Source organism: Anser anser (genome assembly GCF_964211835.1).
Source record: "Anser anser genome assembly, chromosome: 3".
NCBI classification, from domain to species: Eukaryota; Metazoa; Chordata; class Aves; order Anseriformes; family Anatidae; genus Anser; species Anser anser.
This window is the reverse complement of record NC_139722.1, coordinates 123,626,796-123,643,228: the sequence shown is the minus strand read 5'-3', so window position 1 is coordinate 123,643,228 and position 16,433 is coordinate 123,626,796. Positions and strand designations below refer to the sequence as shown.

Below are 16,433 nucleotides of genomic sequence, written 5' to 3'. Positions count from 1 at the left end.
ACTTTTAATTACATAAGGGACCATCAGGACTCCTAACAATGACAGATGCAAACTACCATGTTATTGGCCACCAGCCAAAGGCTCCATCATGGAACTGCTCTCCAGTTATACATATGAGAAAGATCCAAGAATATATATAGTTTTGACAGAGAGAAACCTGCAGGTAAGAGATATTATAGGACATACTATTCTGTTAGTTGCAACAAAGTCACTTAAAGGTGGTGTCTGAGGAAAAGTGAATTTTAGAGCTCTTGTAATTTTGCCAATGTCTACACACAATGAAATGTATGAGTTACGTCTGTGTAAACCTTTTTCTGAGAGTCATGTTTATGGTGCTCATTTGTGGGATCTATTTAAACATTTGTAATATATGTGTATTACAAGCCTTCCTATTTTTTCCCTTAGCTTTAAGACAGCAAAATACTTCCCTTTTTTGGAGGGGAGTAGAAATTAGTTTTCCTGGATAACAATTGGCACGGAGGCGAACACTTACATTTTAATCTTTTGAATTAGAAAAAAATCTTGCATAATGCCATTCTAAAACTGCCATGTGAAAAACGTGTCTTGCTTTCATCAACTGAAATACGATGCAGTAAAGCCAGCAGGCTTTTTAGTATTCTCTTTCCTTATTTCCTTAACATTCAGACTAATACTCTGGCAGTTGAGTATACTTTTTCATTTCTGTACCATGTCCCGTAATATAATATGGAGGGAGGAGTGAGAGCAGATTGCCTTGAATCTTAATATTCTTCTAGCTTGGGTGCTTTTCTTTAAAACATATTGTTAAAATAATGGTTGTAGGTGCAGTAGTCTAGCAACCTTGCAGTCTCCGAAAGACAAAACAGTATATTCCCATTTGCAGGGCATGTTTCCATTATCTGAGATTTCAGTGCTGTGTTCAGGTGTCCCAGTATAGGTAGTTTTCTTAGGGCCAAGGACATTAGGAACCGAAAACTTTTCCTTTCTGTTTAATTGGCTTTTGTTTCTGCCCTTCCCTTTCACTTTGCTTGCTGATGAAAGGACCAGGGCGTGCCAACATCCTGTATGGATGAGGTCTGATTTCCTTGCCACCCCCTTTTTTACAAGCAGTTTAAGTCAGCAGAATAGCCTCATCCCATGGAACAGAATAATGTATGTAGTATAGCTGCTGATTTAGTCAGATATCTTTTTTTTTTTTTTTTCCCAACATTTTAGGAAGAATTCATTGCATCTTTTGCCCCCCTCCTCAGCAAGTCTGAGAATCTTGTAATCATTAAAGGGAAAAGCCTAGCCAGCCATTGGCACCACCTTTTGCATACTACTTTGTCTCAGCCTCACCAGGACTCATCAGTCCTGACTCATCTTTTGACACAAAATGAAGTGGGTGTTCCCCAGTAACTGAGGGTTGGTAGGGAGGAACTTTGTTTCCCTCTGATTTCATTTTGTTCCCTGCAGAAAACTTCTAGACTATCGTACTAGCTTCCATTTTTCCCTTTTATTTTTTATTTTTTTAACTCCTTTTAATGTTAATATATTTTTAGTGTGCCAAACTTTAAACAAGCTGCTGATCATAGTGATCATTACTTCATCAGGTTTAGCTTTCACGCTGGTAATATAATTTTTCCATCCAAGTCATCTCAGTGCCAGTAATTTCATTACCAAAGCAAAGCAAAAAATGTAGCATCAGCTCCTTAAACTCCACCGAGTGAATACTGTTCTAGTTGTGTTCCTTGGTACTGGAAATATTTCCAAGTCATTAAGTAGGAAAGATTTTTCTAGGCAAGGCTTTTACTATAAGTAAATACAGAAGTCTTCAGCTCCCTTTATTTTTCTTTCTGTGAATATCAATCCCCTAACAAAAGCCTTTTACAGTTAGCTTAATTGTACAAAGCTAGCTCAGGTTTTTACAGTCTTGATTCATGAATCTGAATATTATTTCATGCTTTTAGGTTTTAAAAGTAAAATAAATAACCCAACTTTCTCCAAAAGCAAACATAAGGTATGTCTCAGCCACTGAAAGCTCGACAACTAGTGATGCGTTTTAAATAATGTTGTGGAGAACTTCAGTTGCTTTTCTTCCACAAGTATATATATATTTTTTAGTTGTATCAAACTTGTGAAATTGAAGGTGCATCTTTTTCAACATTTTTTGCACTAAAGTGCATTATTACTGCTTATCTCAGACATTTCTGATACTGTCCTATTGGTTTATCTTCTGAGAATACAGGAGGACAGCACTTGCACGTTATGCTACCCCTGAACAGACATTCCTTGTAAAACATGGTCTCTGCTGCTTGTTTGATTCACATGTGTGTGTGTGCGCGCGTGCAGAAGACTGAACAAGAGGAAATGAAAAGGATGGACTCCCAGAAGGAGTCAGTGTTTCCATATTCCTCTTGTTCATCTTACCAGTGGTTTGTTTAGATACTTGATTTAATCATTACAGGATAATAAATCACAGGATTTTTTTTTTATATGAGAATTTATTTTTGAATAGTTTGTCGTTCATGTGTAGGGATTCTGTCTCTTAAAACCCCTCCAATAAAAGAAAGAAAAAGAATCATGGGGTATTTTTATGGTAAATAACTGGCTTTGTATATAATCAGGTCAAAGCATGAATGTATAGATGGCTTTCACTAATAACCCTATTCTAAAATGGCCCTCTAAATCGCATATACACAACTTTTTATGCAAAATGCCTCATCTTCCGTGAAACTAATATTACTTTTCAACTATGCCTTAATGGTTTTATCCAATTAATATGATTTAGTTAATTTGCAAATCCTTTTTGAGTTACCTAATCTGTACTGTTGAGAATTTAGTAGTAAAACAAATCTCCTTCAGGTTGTTAGTGCATATTACAAAAATATGCCCCTCGCAAAAGTTGAGGCTTGCTCATTCATTTGTCTTTTTAGTATTTAGATGCTAAAGAATCTGTTGTTTGAACTGCTTTGCATTGTTGTAACCTGTACTGACTATAAAATCTGATTTCTGACTTTTCAACTCTAGGAATCTCTACCACCTGTCCAGTTTGACTGGAGTAGCAGTGGCCTTACTAACCCTTTAGATGGTACGTCTCTCCGTAGAGCCTCTAGCACCAGAGCTAGAGATAAGAAAGCTACAAAGTTCAGACAAACATCTATCTGCTGATTTATTTTTTTAAATACATATATATATACACACACACATACATATATATACATATATAAATATATATAATATTTATTTCTTACTCCTAACTTTGGAAATTCAGGCTTTCTTTCTGATTAACTGTACCTCTACGTGAAATATCATGTCGTCTGAAAAATACCAAGTTAAGTATTATTTTAGAGTCATCCCATATTCTAATGACACAGTGGCAATATTAGCACTTCATTATAAATAACTGCAGGTTATAATGAAACTCTGAATAAATGAACATTTTAGAGTGATGAGTTATACTTTGTAAAAGTATTTTTCACCAATGAAGTGTCTCTTTAGACATCCTTTGAATGAAAAACTTGTGTATAGTGGCTACTTCAAAGCACAATATTTTAACCACAAACTGTTTGCAAAAGATGTACTTCTTGACCTGGAAGTTTTCAGATTTACAGATAATTTTATATTTCAAAAATGTGACATCATCTGTTACCACTTTTGCTTACACTCAATAGTAGTTAATTAGAGCTAATTTATTGAAGAGGTAGCTACAAAGTTATTTGTATCCGCAAATGTATATAGTTATCACTTAAAAGACCCTTCACCTAAGTCTATTTTAATAGCAAAGAGTTGTTCCATCACCTCCAGTCTCAGAAATATGTAAGTTTATTCAAAGGAAATAAAACAAGTTTTGGAAACTTGTTTGAATGACAGGCTAGAGACCTGTAAAGAAAATTATACCTTTAAGAGGAGCCTGCTAACAATTAATGCATAAGTTGTTCAAAAGCAGGCTAAAAGAATCTGCATCTCCTACTGCTTTGGTGTTGCCTCATGGTGTTGTTTCAGAACATGTAGGATATAACAGTTTGGATAGTGATATCATGGTGTTGAAGGAAAGCCTGGATGGACTCTTTTGCTGTTGTCTGGTGTCTTATTACTTCAGTCAAATCATCGTGCTTTCTTTTTAACAAGCAACTCCTTTAAAATGTATCTTGGTTTGATTTCTGTTTTAGTACTAAAGGGGAACAGTATAATTTACCAGTGAGGAACTGGATATAACAGTGGCGTCTGTTACCACGTGTTCACGTTGTTTTAAGATAATGATAATCAATTGCTTAAAGCTAATATATGAAACTTCAACGGTGTTTTTTGGTATTTTTTTTCGGGGGGGGGGGGGGGGGGAGGAAGCGGGATTCTTTGCTATCTGAGGACCTGCTAAGTCTTCCTGACGAAATAATGACTTTCCATTTCATTGAGGGGAGAAAAAGCCCACTATATTCTAATTATCAATTGACATATATATTGTTTCCCTTTAATTGATTACATCTTTCTCTCTGGGTCTTGCTGGTTCTCTTTCGTTTTTAGATTGAAATAAATATTTCTATTTTGAAGTTACTAGTGTTGATTTCCTTGCTGCATTGTACATGAGGAAATGTGCACTGAATTAAGTTGTTAACATTTTAGAAGGTACAAATTAATACTGTAAGCAATGTTTTCATGTCGATTTTTAAATTGTGTACTGAGTACTAATTATAACTTGCATGTTCAAGTGTGTGTCTTACCCCTTTTTACACATAAACCCCTCCCTTGGCTTACCTTCTATATGGCTGCCTACCAACACGGTCACTGAATTTCAAGCTAGTGGAGGTTCCACTCTTCTGAACCTTGATTTCTTTGGGCCCGTGGATGACAGTAGCTCTAGCAGCACCACCACAATCCCAGGTCAGCAGAGTGTTAAAACCACAACTGTAGTATTATAACAACTTACTAAAAGCATGAGCACATCACTTGACTTTCCTATAAACAAGGAGAAGTTTTACATTGTGTTTCTCTAAGATGTCTTTCTACTGCATTTTTCCTTTAATCTGTATTCTGTTTTCTGATGTTTTGTATCAAGTGCGAAGTATTTAAAAGGTACTGTCAGCTCTGTATTGTCATGTTTAAGGAATGGCTCTTTTGCTCTTGCAATTAAGATGTTAAAACACTTTTTTCAAATGAGAGATATTGAAAGTTAACTTTTCTAAGCACTTAACTGAAAAAGCTGCAGATGTGACTATTCCCCCCAAAATAAAAATAAAATAAAATATCAGGCTTATTCCCTCTCTTTTAAATGAGTGTCTCCACATTATACGATTGTGAATGTTATTTGGAAGGTGTGTCAATATAAAGCTATGGGCCTTACCGTATCACAACCCAGCTGGTATTTTCTTCTACCAGTAGACTGTAAGTTTTTTCTTTGTGTGAATATTAATGATAAGGTGAAAAAAGTGTTTTAACGGCATTCATCATAGAAAATAAGGATAGTTGCATGTTTGGGGGGCGTTAGTTCATGAATGTTAATTATAGAACTAAAGCATTTTATCTGCAACTTTAAAAGGAGATGAAAATACCACTTTCTCCTTTGAAAAAAATGTGAAAGTAATTGAATTCATTTATCATATGGTTTTGACATGCTTTGAGTATTTTGTGGGAGCTTGTGAAAACCTACACTTCGAATAAATTTCTTCAGGAACTTGAGGGAACACTTTGGGGATTTATCCCAGTGCATAGTCTAAGCAGATAAGGCAAATATTCTTTCAATACAATGCCTGGCGTCAGTTGGGAAGCCACGATAATCACTTTCTTCATAGGAATGGTCTTTTTGCATCTTAATTACTTTAATTTAAGAAACAAATTTTTAAGAGATTTGGGGCTTTCCTGTATTTTAAAGAAGTGCTTACAATTAGAGTTGTATCTTTTTGTTGTTTTTAAAAACCTGCTTTTTCAGTTTTGCAATTTGATCATTGAAGGCAATTTTATGTCATCCCAATACAAATGTGTTTTTTCCCCAATCTTGAGAAATATCCTTATATAGGTGAAAGATAGCAGATTTGTAATGAAAGCGACAGGTAGCAAATTCAAGATTCTCAAGTCTTAGAGATTCTTTGAGAAGTACGTGAAAATCTATTAACATATTGGCACCAGTGCCCAGTACATGTGCTGCTTGTGCAGTCGGGTACGTTCCTTTATCCTGCTGTTTTGCACACTTGACGTGGTTACTGGAGGGATACTCTGTTAGCCTTTTATTGCACTTTTTCTTTTTTTTTCTCCTGTTGTTGTTTCATCAAGTACAGGTATCATCACCTTCCCCTCATATCCCCTGTAGTGCCTGTTTTAAGTTTTTGCTTTTCTTTCCTCCTGACTTGTTTCTGGGAAAGTCATTTGTTTCTTGGCTTGCAGCTCATGTGTTTGCGTGTGTGTGTTTAGGAGCTTTGTGTGGGGTTTGGTTGGCTAACTTTCCCTTAATATCTCATTAAGGTTTTGCAGTGCTTTCCTTAGCTATTCTCTGATAATTTGAATAAAATGGAGAATATGCAACTCTTATTTAAAATGGAAAAGGGAAAAAAAAAAAAAAAAGACCAATTGTTAAATCTTTTGGCTTAAAAATAAACCTTTTTATTAGTAGTAGAAGTTTGTTCTTTCCCTGAAGACCTTAGCTTTACTTACTGTAGGTCTATGGTTTATTCTTCTCAGTCTGATCTAATCAGTAGCCAAAATAACGTATAAAAATTTACCCTCTATGTCATGAACAGGGAGTTACTCATTTCTAGTATGTTCCCACAGATTTACTCTGTTTTATTTTTCATGTTGGTAGCTTAACATAAATGTAGCTGAGCAAAAGGTGTCTAACAGAACAGTAAACTGAGCAGTGACATCACGTTACAATGAAAATGAATTCAGGAACATAAATGTGAATATCTGAATGATGTAATTTACAAGGTTGCATTTAATGCCTGTTGCAGAGTTGCACGTCAAAGAACTCCTTGTTTCATTTAGTCTTACAATTTTTACCTTAATGGGATTTCGCGGGCTTCTGCAAGTCAAAGTGTATTTCTTCGAGTCTTCTTCTCCCTGTTTGAAAGTGGATATTTTATGGAATAGTTGGGCGTTTTCCTGTTTCCAAGTTCTGTAAACATCTGACAGTACTTAAAGTCATGGTATACTGGTCTCAGTACAGTACATATTTTGATGTTTTGCATGAAACTGGATGAAATTTGTTTTGAAAATCCAGACTAAAACGTGTAGGTTGAAAGGAGAGCTAATTAATTTCTAATAAGCTCCATATTAAATGGAGGAAATCCTCCCCTCTGCCCCCACAGCTTAACCAGATTATTTTCTTAATTTTACTTTTTGGTTGGCTTAGCTTCCTAACAATGAAGGAGTATTTAACTTTTGCAGAAATAACAAGTGGTCAAGACACTACTTGAGAAGAGCTCATGCAAAGCAATCACAAGGATTATTAGCCTCATCTCTTTGTGTGCACAGTACTACAAATATTGGTTGGAGAAGGAAGGACAGTAGGCACAGGAATTTTTCCAATTTAGTTACCGCTTCATACCTCAGGAGTACTTCTAAAAATGTCTTGAATCCAAGCAAGTAGACTGAGTACAGTCATCAACATACAAGGCTACAAATACTGTTTTTATGCTAGGTAGCTACAGGGGACTGTTGTGTCCAAGTGTTTGCAGAGGTTGTTCTGCAGTGGTGTACGAAATGTTTCTGTGTTGTCCAAACCAGCTGACATCAGCATTACACTTTTTTAGAATGCAGATGTCTAAAAAAACAAGATGTTTCTGCCCAAATCCTACACTATTTTTGAAAGTTAGTTATAACTGTGGATGATGCATATATGTACACTTCATTTTAAAAACATGAAGCATAAAATAGATGAAAATGTAACTGAAGGAATATCACCAATTTAAAATGCTTATGAGCACCAAAATGTGCTATATTAGTCTTGGTATGTTTTAATAATTCTGCTTTCTAGACACTTCTTAAAGTGTTTGCTATCTGGAAGTTTTAGAGCTAGTATCCTTACTGAGATACGTATCCCTACTGAGATATGATGCTCGATATTAAAGAGTTAGAATTTCGCCTCGATCTAGGGAGGGCAGGGGTCAGGCAAGTTTCTATTGTTTTCAGAATGACCTCTGCTGATAAAACTTGAGATCGATTTGCAACATATGTAATGTCAGAATTCAGTATCTGACCTAAGACATCTGAAGCTTTGAAATCAAGGCCGAAACCTCCAGATACTTGATGCTTTGTAGATGAATGAGAGAGAAAAGGAAGCACAGACTGAAGATTTTGGTAGCATTATAAATATGATTGTGTAACTTTTTTAGTGCTATTCTACTTGTGTGAACCTCTTGTGAAAAGCAAGATACTACACTTGCTATAACGCATGCCAATGTCGTGTATAACCTCAGAGTTGGCTGCTGTCAACCATCAGCACTCTTTTAATAGAAACAGTTGAGCTGAAGCAATTGAAACAATCCGCTTTAACCAAACTGACTTTTTACAAGTATTTTGCTCTAAAAGGTAAAATCAAATTATTTGTTTACTCTTAGACTGAGACCTTGTATGCCAGACTTGATCCAAGGTGTGTGCGCTTTGTAATACAACTAAAAAGCTGCTGAAAAGGGTGGGGAGAGAGGACGCTGTTTTAGAAACGCGGACATGTTCTGTCATGTTCTTTTCATGTATCTTGAAACTTTAAATGATTCAGATGTTTACAGAAAACAGTCTCTAGCAAGTTGGTCTGTGGCTAATTATGGCTGTACTTGTCTCCAACCATCACTGATTATCATTTTATACTATAAGGTGTGGATCCTGAGTTGTATGAATTGACAACCTCAAAACTGGAAACTTCCAATGCAAGCAACAGAGTGACCGATGCATTTGCAAGACTCATGTCCACAGTAGAGAAGGCAAGCACGTCCACAAGGTAAATAAAGTTTATTGTGCTTTTACCCACCTCCCTATCAAAGGCGAGGCAAAATGAGAGGAGTGAATGTGTGTGCCATTTCAGGTCGGAAGTTCTTGAATGAGCAAAAGGCTTACATTTAAGATGTAACTGAAAGTTGCATGTTACAAATACAAAATTCTTACTACCATAGTTCGTATTTTGATCACAAAACTCTAAAGTAAGATGGGAAACATTTTTTCAGCTGACAGAAAAAAGTCACTTTAAAAGCAGGAGTCAAATACTTGATTGAAAGATAAGATGTTCTGAAGAACAGAACTGATTTCTAACAATGGAAGGGTAAGCTGAACCTCATAATTCAAACTGTTAGGACTTTGACAGAAGGTACTTGTAGGTCCTCTACATAATTCATAGATGTGGATATAGTTCTAACATCCATCAAAACTTCAGTGACCAAATATCAGATTCATTTTGCTATTGCAAGTTACTTTTTAAGGAGGTAAAATGTAGCTTGTTTAGGATGTCCTTTCTGCTTTGTGGATCTCATTCAAGGTTCTTCTGCATTTTGTTCTATAGGGAGTCTATATAAAGGCTTTAGTAGTCAAATGTCTTCCTTGAAATCAGACCTGTTGAATTGGGTACAGAATATTCTTTCCCTGTTTACGCTTTTATTCTTTGTGTTTATTTTCTGAACGTTCATCTCAACAGTAGGATTCTGGACTGTCTTAACATGTAATTAGTGGTTGTGCCCATTAAAGAATCGCTGAGCGATTCTCACAGGGTGAAGTGCTCCTATCACTGAGGAAGTACATGCCTATTTTGCAGATATTTATAAATGTAGTTACTTTGCAGCTAATAAACAGTAAGATGTCCTCACTCTGAGCGAGCTTCAGGGTTTATTCTTAACTGTATAGCTAAATAAATGGGTTTCCGTGCATCATAGCGCTTAAAACACACACACACACAAGAATTGCATCATATGTAGGGATTTGTAATGATTGAAGATAACAGGATTTCTTAAAATAAGTAAAAATAGCTCTTTTAGACTGTGTTCTTTCATTAAGAAAACTATTGTGTTAGTTTTCTTGCAGTGAAAATATTCAAAGTGAGCACTGAATTAAAAAAAGCTCAACACTCCATGAAATTTCAAGAGAGAACCAGTAGAGGGAACTCCACACCTCAGTGCTGATTTTTTTCTCTGCTTTTGGATTGCCTGTTTTTCTATCCATGGAGGATATATACTTCTGAAGATAAGCTAGTGGGAAAGAAAAGTTAGTTTTACTAGCTAGATAGAAAACTTATCAACAGTTGAAATAACTTTGTCATATATTCCAAATCTAGTTTAAAAGTAACCACAAATTTGCAGCAGGGCATCCAAACTCCAAATGTATATTATTTTCTTTATCTCCATTCTTAGCTTTCTGCCTCCTTGCTTGCCAGACCTTTAAGATGTCTTAGCTTGCTTTTTCTTTACAAATGAGCAGTGAAGTCTGCTTTGCTTAAATGAATGTTGACCTTCATTTTCTGTATTGTTTTCTTGATGTGTGGGTGGGGATTTTTTGTTTGGTTGTTTTTTTAAATGCTTCCACAGCACACTTGAAACTTTTATTTGCTCTGTTGGAGCTCTTTAGATGTCAAAGTTTTTCCCCACTTCTGGAGAGTATTACTTAGTGATATGAAGAGGTTCTATATCTCTGCTGTAGGAATATAGCTGCCTGTAGGGAGAGGCTGGAGACCTCAGACTTACCAGTTAAGTTCAGACATGCACACAGATTAGCTGTTTTAAAGAAGATCTGATTTTTTTATATTGAGTTTTTCATCTATTCTGATTTTGTGCTCTATGAAATAAAAGCAGTCTGCTTTTCAGTTTTTCAAGGCAGAAACCTTCAAAGAGATAAGGTCTTGTCTCAACAGTATACTAAATATGTTGCAGTGTCTTAGCTTTTTCCTAATAAAATTGTTTTTCTTTTGAAATTATTTGTAATGAACTGAAATCTTTAAAATAGGAGTGGCTGGGTACAGACGGCTCAGCAAAGACGACCTGCATGCTGTAGCTTGGAAACAGACTTAACCATTCCTGACAAATGGGCAGGAGAAGATGTGGCCAGTGGCTTAACACCACTTTGATGGGTACTTAGTTGTGCTAAAACTACCCCATATCTGCCTGTAACTTGTCTGAACTCAGGAGCTTTGAGGGTAGAGTTTAGAGGGAAAGTACCATTATTCAGCTGTAGGAAAGCCATGTGAAGAGTCATCTCAGTTTGAAATACCTCCATCTTTTGCTTGCAAACAGAGGAGGGGAAGCTTCCCAGCTCGAATCTGAGACCTTGAAGGTAGCAGTATGGAAAGCCAGTGCTCCAGTGCAGCATTCCACTGACACTCTGCAGCCTTGCCCAATTCTGTAGAATTGGCAGAGATAAAAAGTTTATCTGCTGTCTTTCTGAAGAAAAGCAGAGTACTGATACTGTTCCAAGAACTGGCTGAAACCCTCATTTAAACTGGAAATACTCCTTGTGGGCAGCATTGGATGGAGCAGGCTAACTCTTAATTACAGAGTAATTTTTAAAGCGCCTTTCTCTAATCACTGTTTCTATTAGAGCCTGGCCTTTTTGGTGTTACCCTCAGAAACTGTTGCAAACATGAGAGGTCACTGAAGTCCTGAAAGGCTGAATGCTTCAGGAAGGGGTTGGAATGTAAACCAGAACAGTTAGGTGTGAGCGACACATCTACAAAGCATTCCCTATTTCTTGCAAAATCTTCTTCCAGTATCTTTCCTGCCTGTCAGTTTGGCTAATTTCTTGCAGCTTGGTGTTAATGTGCCTTTAAAAAGGAAACATCATGCCAACAGGTAGAAGGACTGGCATAATTGCTTGGGGAAAGGTATTCCCTCTGTTCTCTGTCTTGGGAGGAAATGTAACCTAGTGTAAGAGAAGAGGTGGATGGGGGTAAAGTGTTTTGTAGAAGGTAGTTTTAAAACCTGAATGAAGTTGATGCAAAACCAGTCTGCAGTGATGATGATGATACTTTGTCTTTTAAGTTTATAGAGAGCTAATGAGTAATTGTTCAGGGTTGCCCTGGAGATGTTTGCTACTGAAGGTGTTGACTGCTCTGTTATCCAGAAGGGGCACTTGAAGCATCCAGTTTTATTATTTTTTGGATAAGCCTACCCCTTTCTGTTGAGGAGTGGAGACCTTAGCCAATCTCCTCCTCTCTCTGCACTAAGACGATTTAAAGGAAAAAAAAAAAGTTTTGAGCTCTGGCAAGTGGTTGGATCCATAGCTGTGACTTGATCATAGTTAAATAATGTTTGCTATGTAAGTGTGTTAGCCTGTCCTTCACTGGTACTTTTTGCAGAGCACGTGAAGTAGATAAATTACTGCGAAGGGCCTCCAACCAGGAGGGGAGCATTCAGTAATCGAGCGAGATTCACATCTGACTGTGCTCACTGGCATGCATATTCTGCGGCGATGTTGCAGACACTGGTTAGGACAGCAAGAGCGTTGCCCTGTGATAAAGGTCCTCCATATGAACACCAAATAAAGTGCAGCGCTGCCTCTGGGACCCAGCAGTGCCATTTCTCCGCATGACACAGTTGAGCAGAGGAGGAAGAGGCATATAAATAGCAAGGAGTGTGTGAGCTCCATCTCAGTGCCTGATTACAATTGCAGGAACTCCTTTTAATGCAGATCTCTGAGTCAGCCCTCTTCCTTTGGCTTCCTCTGTCAAATACTCCTTTGTTAGCTATAAGTCCTTGATCACCAGGAGTTTGTACCGTAAGAGGCTTGTGGTAAGTGATTACTAATAGTGCACCAGATACTGATAACGCAGTGGTGGGTGACAACCACATTTCAACAGCTCAGAGATAGTCCTTCAAGTGCACACAGTGGTGACTGTGAAGCTGTTAGAGAGGGAGGCACATATTGGCTCTCTGCTTCTTCCTTCAGTAAATCCAGCACACAGCTTTGTTTATCCTCCAGAATTTGGTAATGTGCCTAGTCAGTGGCTCATGAAATTCCACTGCAGCAGAGAAAAGAAAATATTGCTATTCTAGCAAGGGAAAGTCAGATTTAGTATCTATACTGCCTCATCTAGAGATCTTTCATCAAGTGGAGATTTCAAGTAGCAAACAAAACTGATAGCTCAGTGTCAACACAATGATCACTGATGTCAAGGATGAGTTTAACTCGGCGTTTTTTTGTCCCCCTTAGCCAAGAAATTCTGAGACTGCTGCTGAAGCAAACACGTAGCTCCTTGCTTTTTCCTGGTCTCTCATTAGCTCAGGGAACAAACCTGATGTGTGCTGACGAAAAAGACATATAAATATATGCTGCTTCATGATTGAAGTGGTGATTGCCCTCTCATGGGTACAGTTTAAAGTTTATAGCTAAGATAAGGTGTAAAAAGAAAATTTCTGAAATGCTGTATGGAAAAGTCGTTTGTTTCTAGCCTTTTGTCTCAGTGTTTTGCCCCATAATGGGAGAGCTTATTTAGCTAGGATTTCTAATGTTATTGCAGGGTGTAGCAGGTGCCTTTTTGGAGCTGGAATAACATTTGATGGAGTATTCGTTTTCTCTAGTAATAGCCAGGATTCTTCAAGATAAAGCACCGAGGAGGCAGGAGAGGGGAACTTCTGTAGCAGTCTGAGCCAGCCTTCATTTTGCTTAGGAAATGTGAGTTTCTTGCATAACAGTGAGAACCAAGCAACGTGGGATTCAGACCTCTGTATTCATTTGTGCTCAGTAATTCTTGTGAATAATGCAAAAGGCGAAGTAAATACCTGTGGTTCCCAAACTGCTGTGAGCATCATTATGGATACACAACCTCGTTCACTTCAAAGAGAGTTAGCTGCCAACAGTGAACTACCTTCTGATGATGATGAGACCTTGGAGGGGGAAAGGGGCTTGTGGATCATGAAGTAGAGTAGTATGGTATATAATCTGAGTGTAGTTGTGTCGGAAATACAGCATAAGTACCCATATTTATTTATTAAAGGAGTAAGTTAGGAACTTCTTAATGTCCTTTCAAAATATTTCAATTTTATATTGAAAGATTGTACTGAACTTAGGTAGCTTAAAAGAAATGTTCCTATTGTCTTAACCCTAAAATATGAGTCTGGAGTCCTGGAGTCTGGTTGTTTCTTCAAGTGAATAGTCCCAGAATGGCACACTGGAACTTGCTCCCCACCCTGTGGTAAATTAGCATCTGAATAGACATTTTTTTTCCTTATTGTAACAATATTCAGGAACGTTTTGCTGACTTCCCGTGTTAACATTTTGTTGTTAGGCAGGTAGGTATTATAACATTAGACTAGCTTCAAATAGCTTACAGAAGTGCTTGTCAGTGGGAGACAAAGTGACAGAACACTGCTTCAATCAGTGATTCTTTCAGTGATCCAAGGGATATCAGGTACTGGATTAATGCACTTTTTTCTTTTCTTCTCAACAGGAAGCCTAAAAAGGAAGAACATCTTAGTGAAGAGGCTGCCAAGGTGATTTCTAGCCTTCCTGACTTAACTTTCATGCATGCCAAGGTGTTGATGTTCCCAGCCACATTAACACCTTCGACAAGCTGCCAAGAAAAGGTAGACTAAAGTGATGTGAATTGGACGTTTTCTATTGATTTTTTTTTTCCTTCCCTCTGGGGGTCATAAAAAGCAATCTTGCTTTAATTAAAAAAAAAATCAAGTTCAGATGATTTGTTGGTAAGCAGCACTAGAAAGGTATACATAGTTATGTATATTTATTTACATACTGGAGTCCTAAATTTATATTAGAGAAAAATGTAAATAATTGGGGGTAAATCTTTTTGAAGATCTATTCTTTTTGTTGTGCTGGGGTGTATACATTTATGTCTTTGTGAAATACACTGGTGGTGTCCTTCTTACAAAACTTTAAAAAGTTTAAAAAAAAAATCCTAGAAACACATAATGAAGACGTCAATTTTCACAATATGTGAAGTCCCCTTTAAAGGTTTTCAGATTGCATTGAGCGTCTTTTTCTTTCCTGCATATATTAAAATACTTTTTGCTGGAAAAAAAAAAAAAAGAAAGTTACATTGTGGGTTTTCAGTTATTGTTTTTTAAAACCCAATGATTTCTTTTCTGTTTTAACAAGCTTAAGATGTGTTTTTTCTTTCCTTCTCCCATCTCCCCTCCCCCTGGTTGATTGGTTGGCTGATCAATTTTTATGTTCTTAAACTTCAGTAGTATGGCTTTGTCACTATATAGCCTTTTGAAAGGTATGCTGTCAGTAACTTCTTGTTCCAGTTATGGATCACTGTCTAAACACTTGATTTGGGGGTCATTAGAAGGTCATCTGCTTTTAATCGGTTTGATTTGGAAAAGAAGGACCAAAACTATATGAATGTCTTTACAATGAAATTTATCTGTTAAAAATTTTTATGTTTTGTTGTACCACTATTCCTATGTTTGATTTTGCACAGTGTAAAATGACATAATCATAGATTGCTATGGTTTTAGGCTGTATATACAGTAAAAACTATGGGTTGTAAATGTTCGGGGAAATTCCTATGGAAAAAAGAGAGCTATGTAGAAGAACCTCTAAAAAGGTCAATGTGCATGCCCAAGGTCTTTTGAGATTTAAGTGTGTAAATTTCCTTTTAGCTTACACAAAATAAAATAATTTAAAAGATATATATGTATATAGTCTGCTATCTTTTTATATGGGATGTATAAATTATTCATGTTTCTGTTGACAGCAAAATTGATGCACTGCATTAACAGTAGAACCTTCTAATCTGTGCCGCACAGTCTCACAAGACACACCTGTCAGGGTCCTGCAGAAGGAGAAGCAGACTTCTCTTTATTGTCCTGTCTCCTTGAATATGTTATGGTGCAGTCTTCTGGTTTGGCCTCCAACTTACAGGGCACTGTGGCTCAAGACGTGTTCGTGTTTTGGGTTAGAGACTTCTTCAAAGTAACGGGCAGTACTGATGCATGAGAAACAGGAAGTCAGGTGAGGTGCGAAGGGCCAGTTGGTTTTACGTATTTCTTAGCTAGAATTAAGAAATGTAAATGTAGCAAGTTTCCTAACGTGTTAGCTTGCCCTGTAGCTCTTTCAGCAACTTCTCGTCAGAGGATATCCTGGACTATTCAGAGTAGAAAGTCTGCAGGTAAGGCATGCTCTGGGTGCTGACGCTCCTTGAGGGCTCTTTGTGTGGGTATAGACTCTATTGATGTATCCAACCTTCTGTATGTATTCAGCTCTTGAAATGTTCCCTAATCACCACCAGTTCCTCAGCTGACATCTAGTTCTGAGAAATCTCCGTTGCATTTCTTACCTTTTCTTTGAATTCTTTATTGTCTGACAGCCCTTGGGGCAGAAAAGTTACTCTGAGTTTGACGATAGTGGCTGAGAAGCTGAAAACTTTGTAAGGACCAAAGGACCAAAGTTCTTGCAAACTTTTTCCTTCTAGGGAGCCCTCTCCAATGTCCCCAAGAGGTTAGTGCAGGATGGAGTGCCACCTGTGTGAAAGCAGGAGTGAGTCTCAGTGAGTGGTGGCCACTCAGAGCTGAGAGAGCAGCTCCTTTGCTTGTGATAAAGTTAATTTG

At 37.2% G+C, this 16,433-nt stretch overlaps 1 protein-coding gene across 7 annotated transcripts in view; it reads left to right on the top strand.

Annotated features, from left to right (window-relative positions):
* AFTPH (aftiphilin) overlaps positions 1-15,515 on the top strand; it is a 47,367-nt gene extending 31,852 nt beyond the window's left edge. For 5 of the 7 annotated variants that reach the window (XM_083832039.1, XM_083832037.1, XM_083832038.1 and 2 more), the window contains 4 exons: positions 2,989-3,049; positions 4,756-4,839; positions 8,761-8,884; positions 14,309-15,515. In XM_083832039.1, the coding sequence (XP_083688165.1) occupies positions 2,989-3,049; positions 4,756-4,839; positions 8,761-8,884; positions 14,309-14,453 (414 nt within the window). In that variant the 3' untranslated portion in view covers positions 14,454-15,515. The remainder of the gene's footprint in view (positions 1-2,988; positions 3,050-4,755; positions 4,840-8,760; positions 8,885-14,308) is intronic. The other 2 variants (XM_083832040.1, XR_014582669.1) reach the window with 2 other exon arrangements.
* The last annotated feature ends 918 nt before the right edge of the window (positions 15,516-16,433 follow it).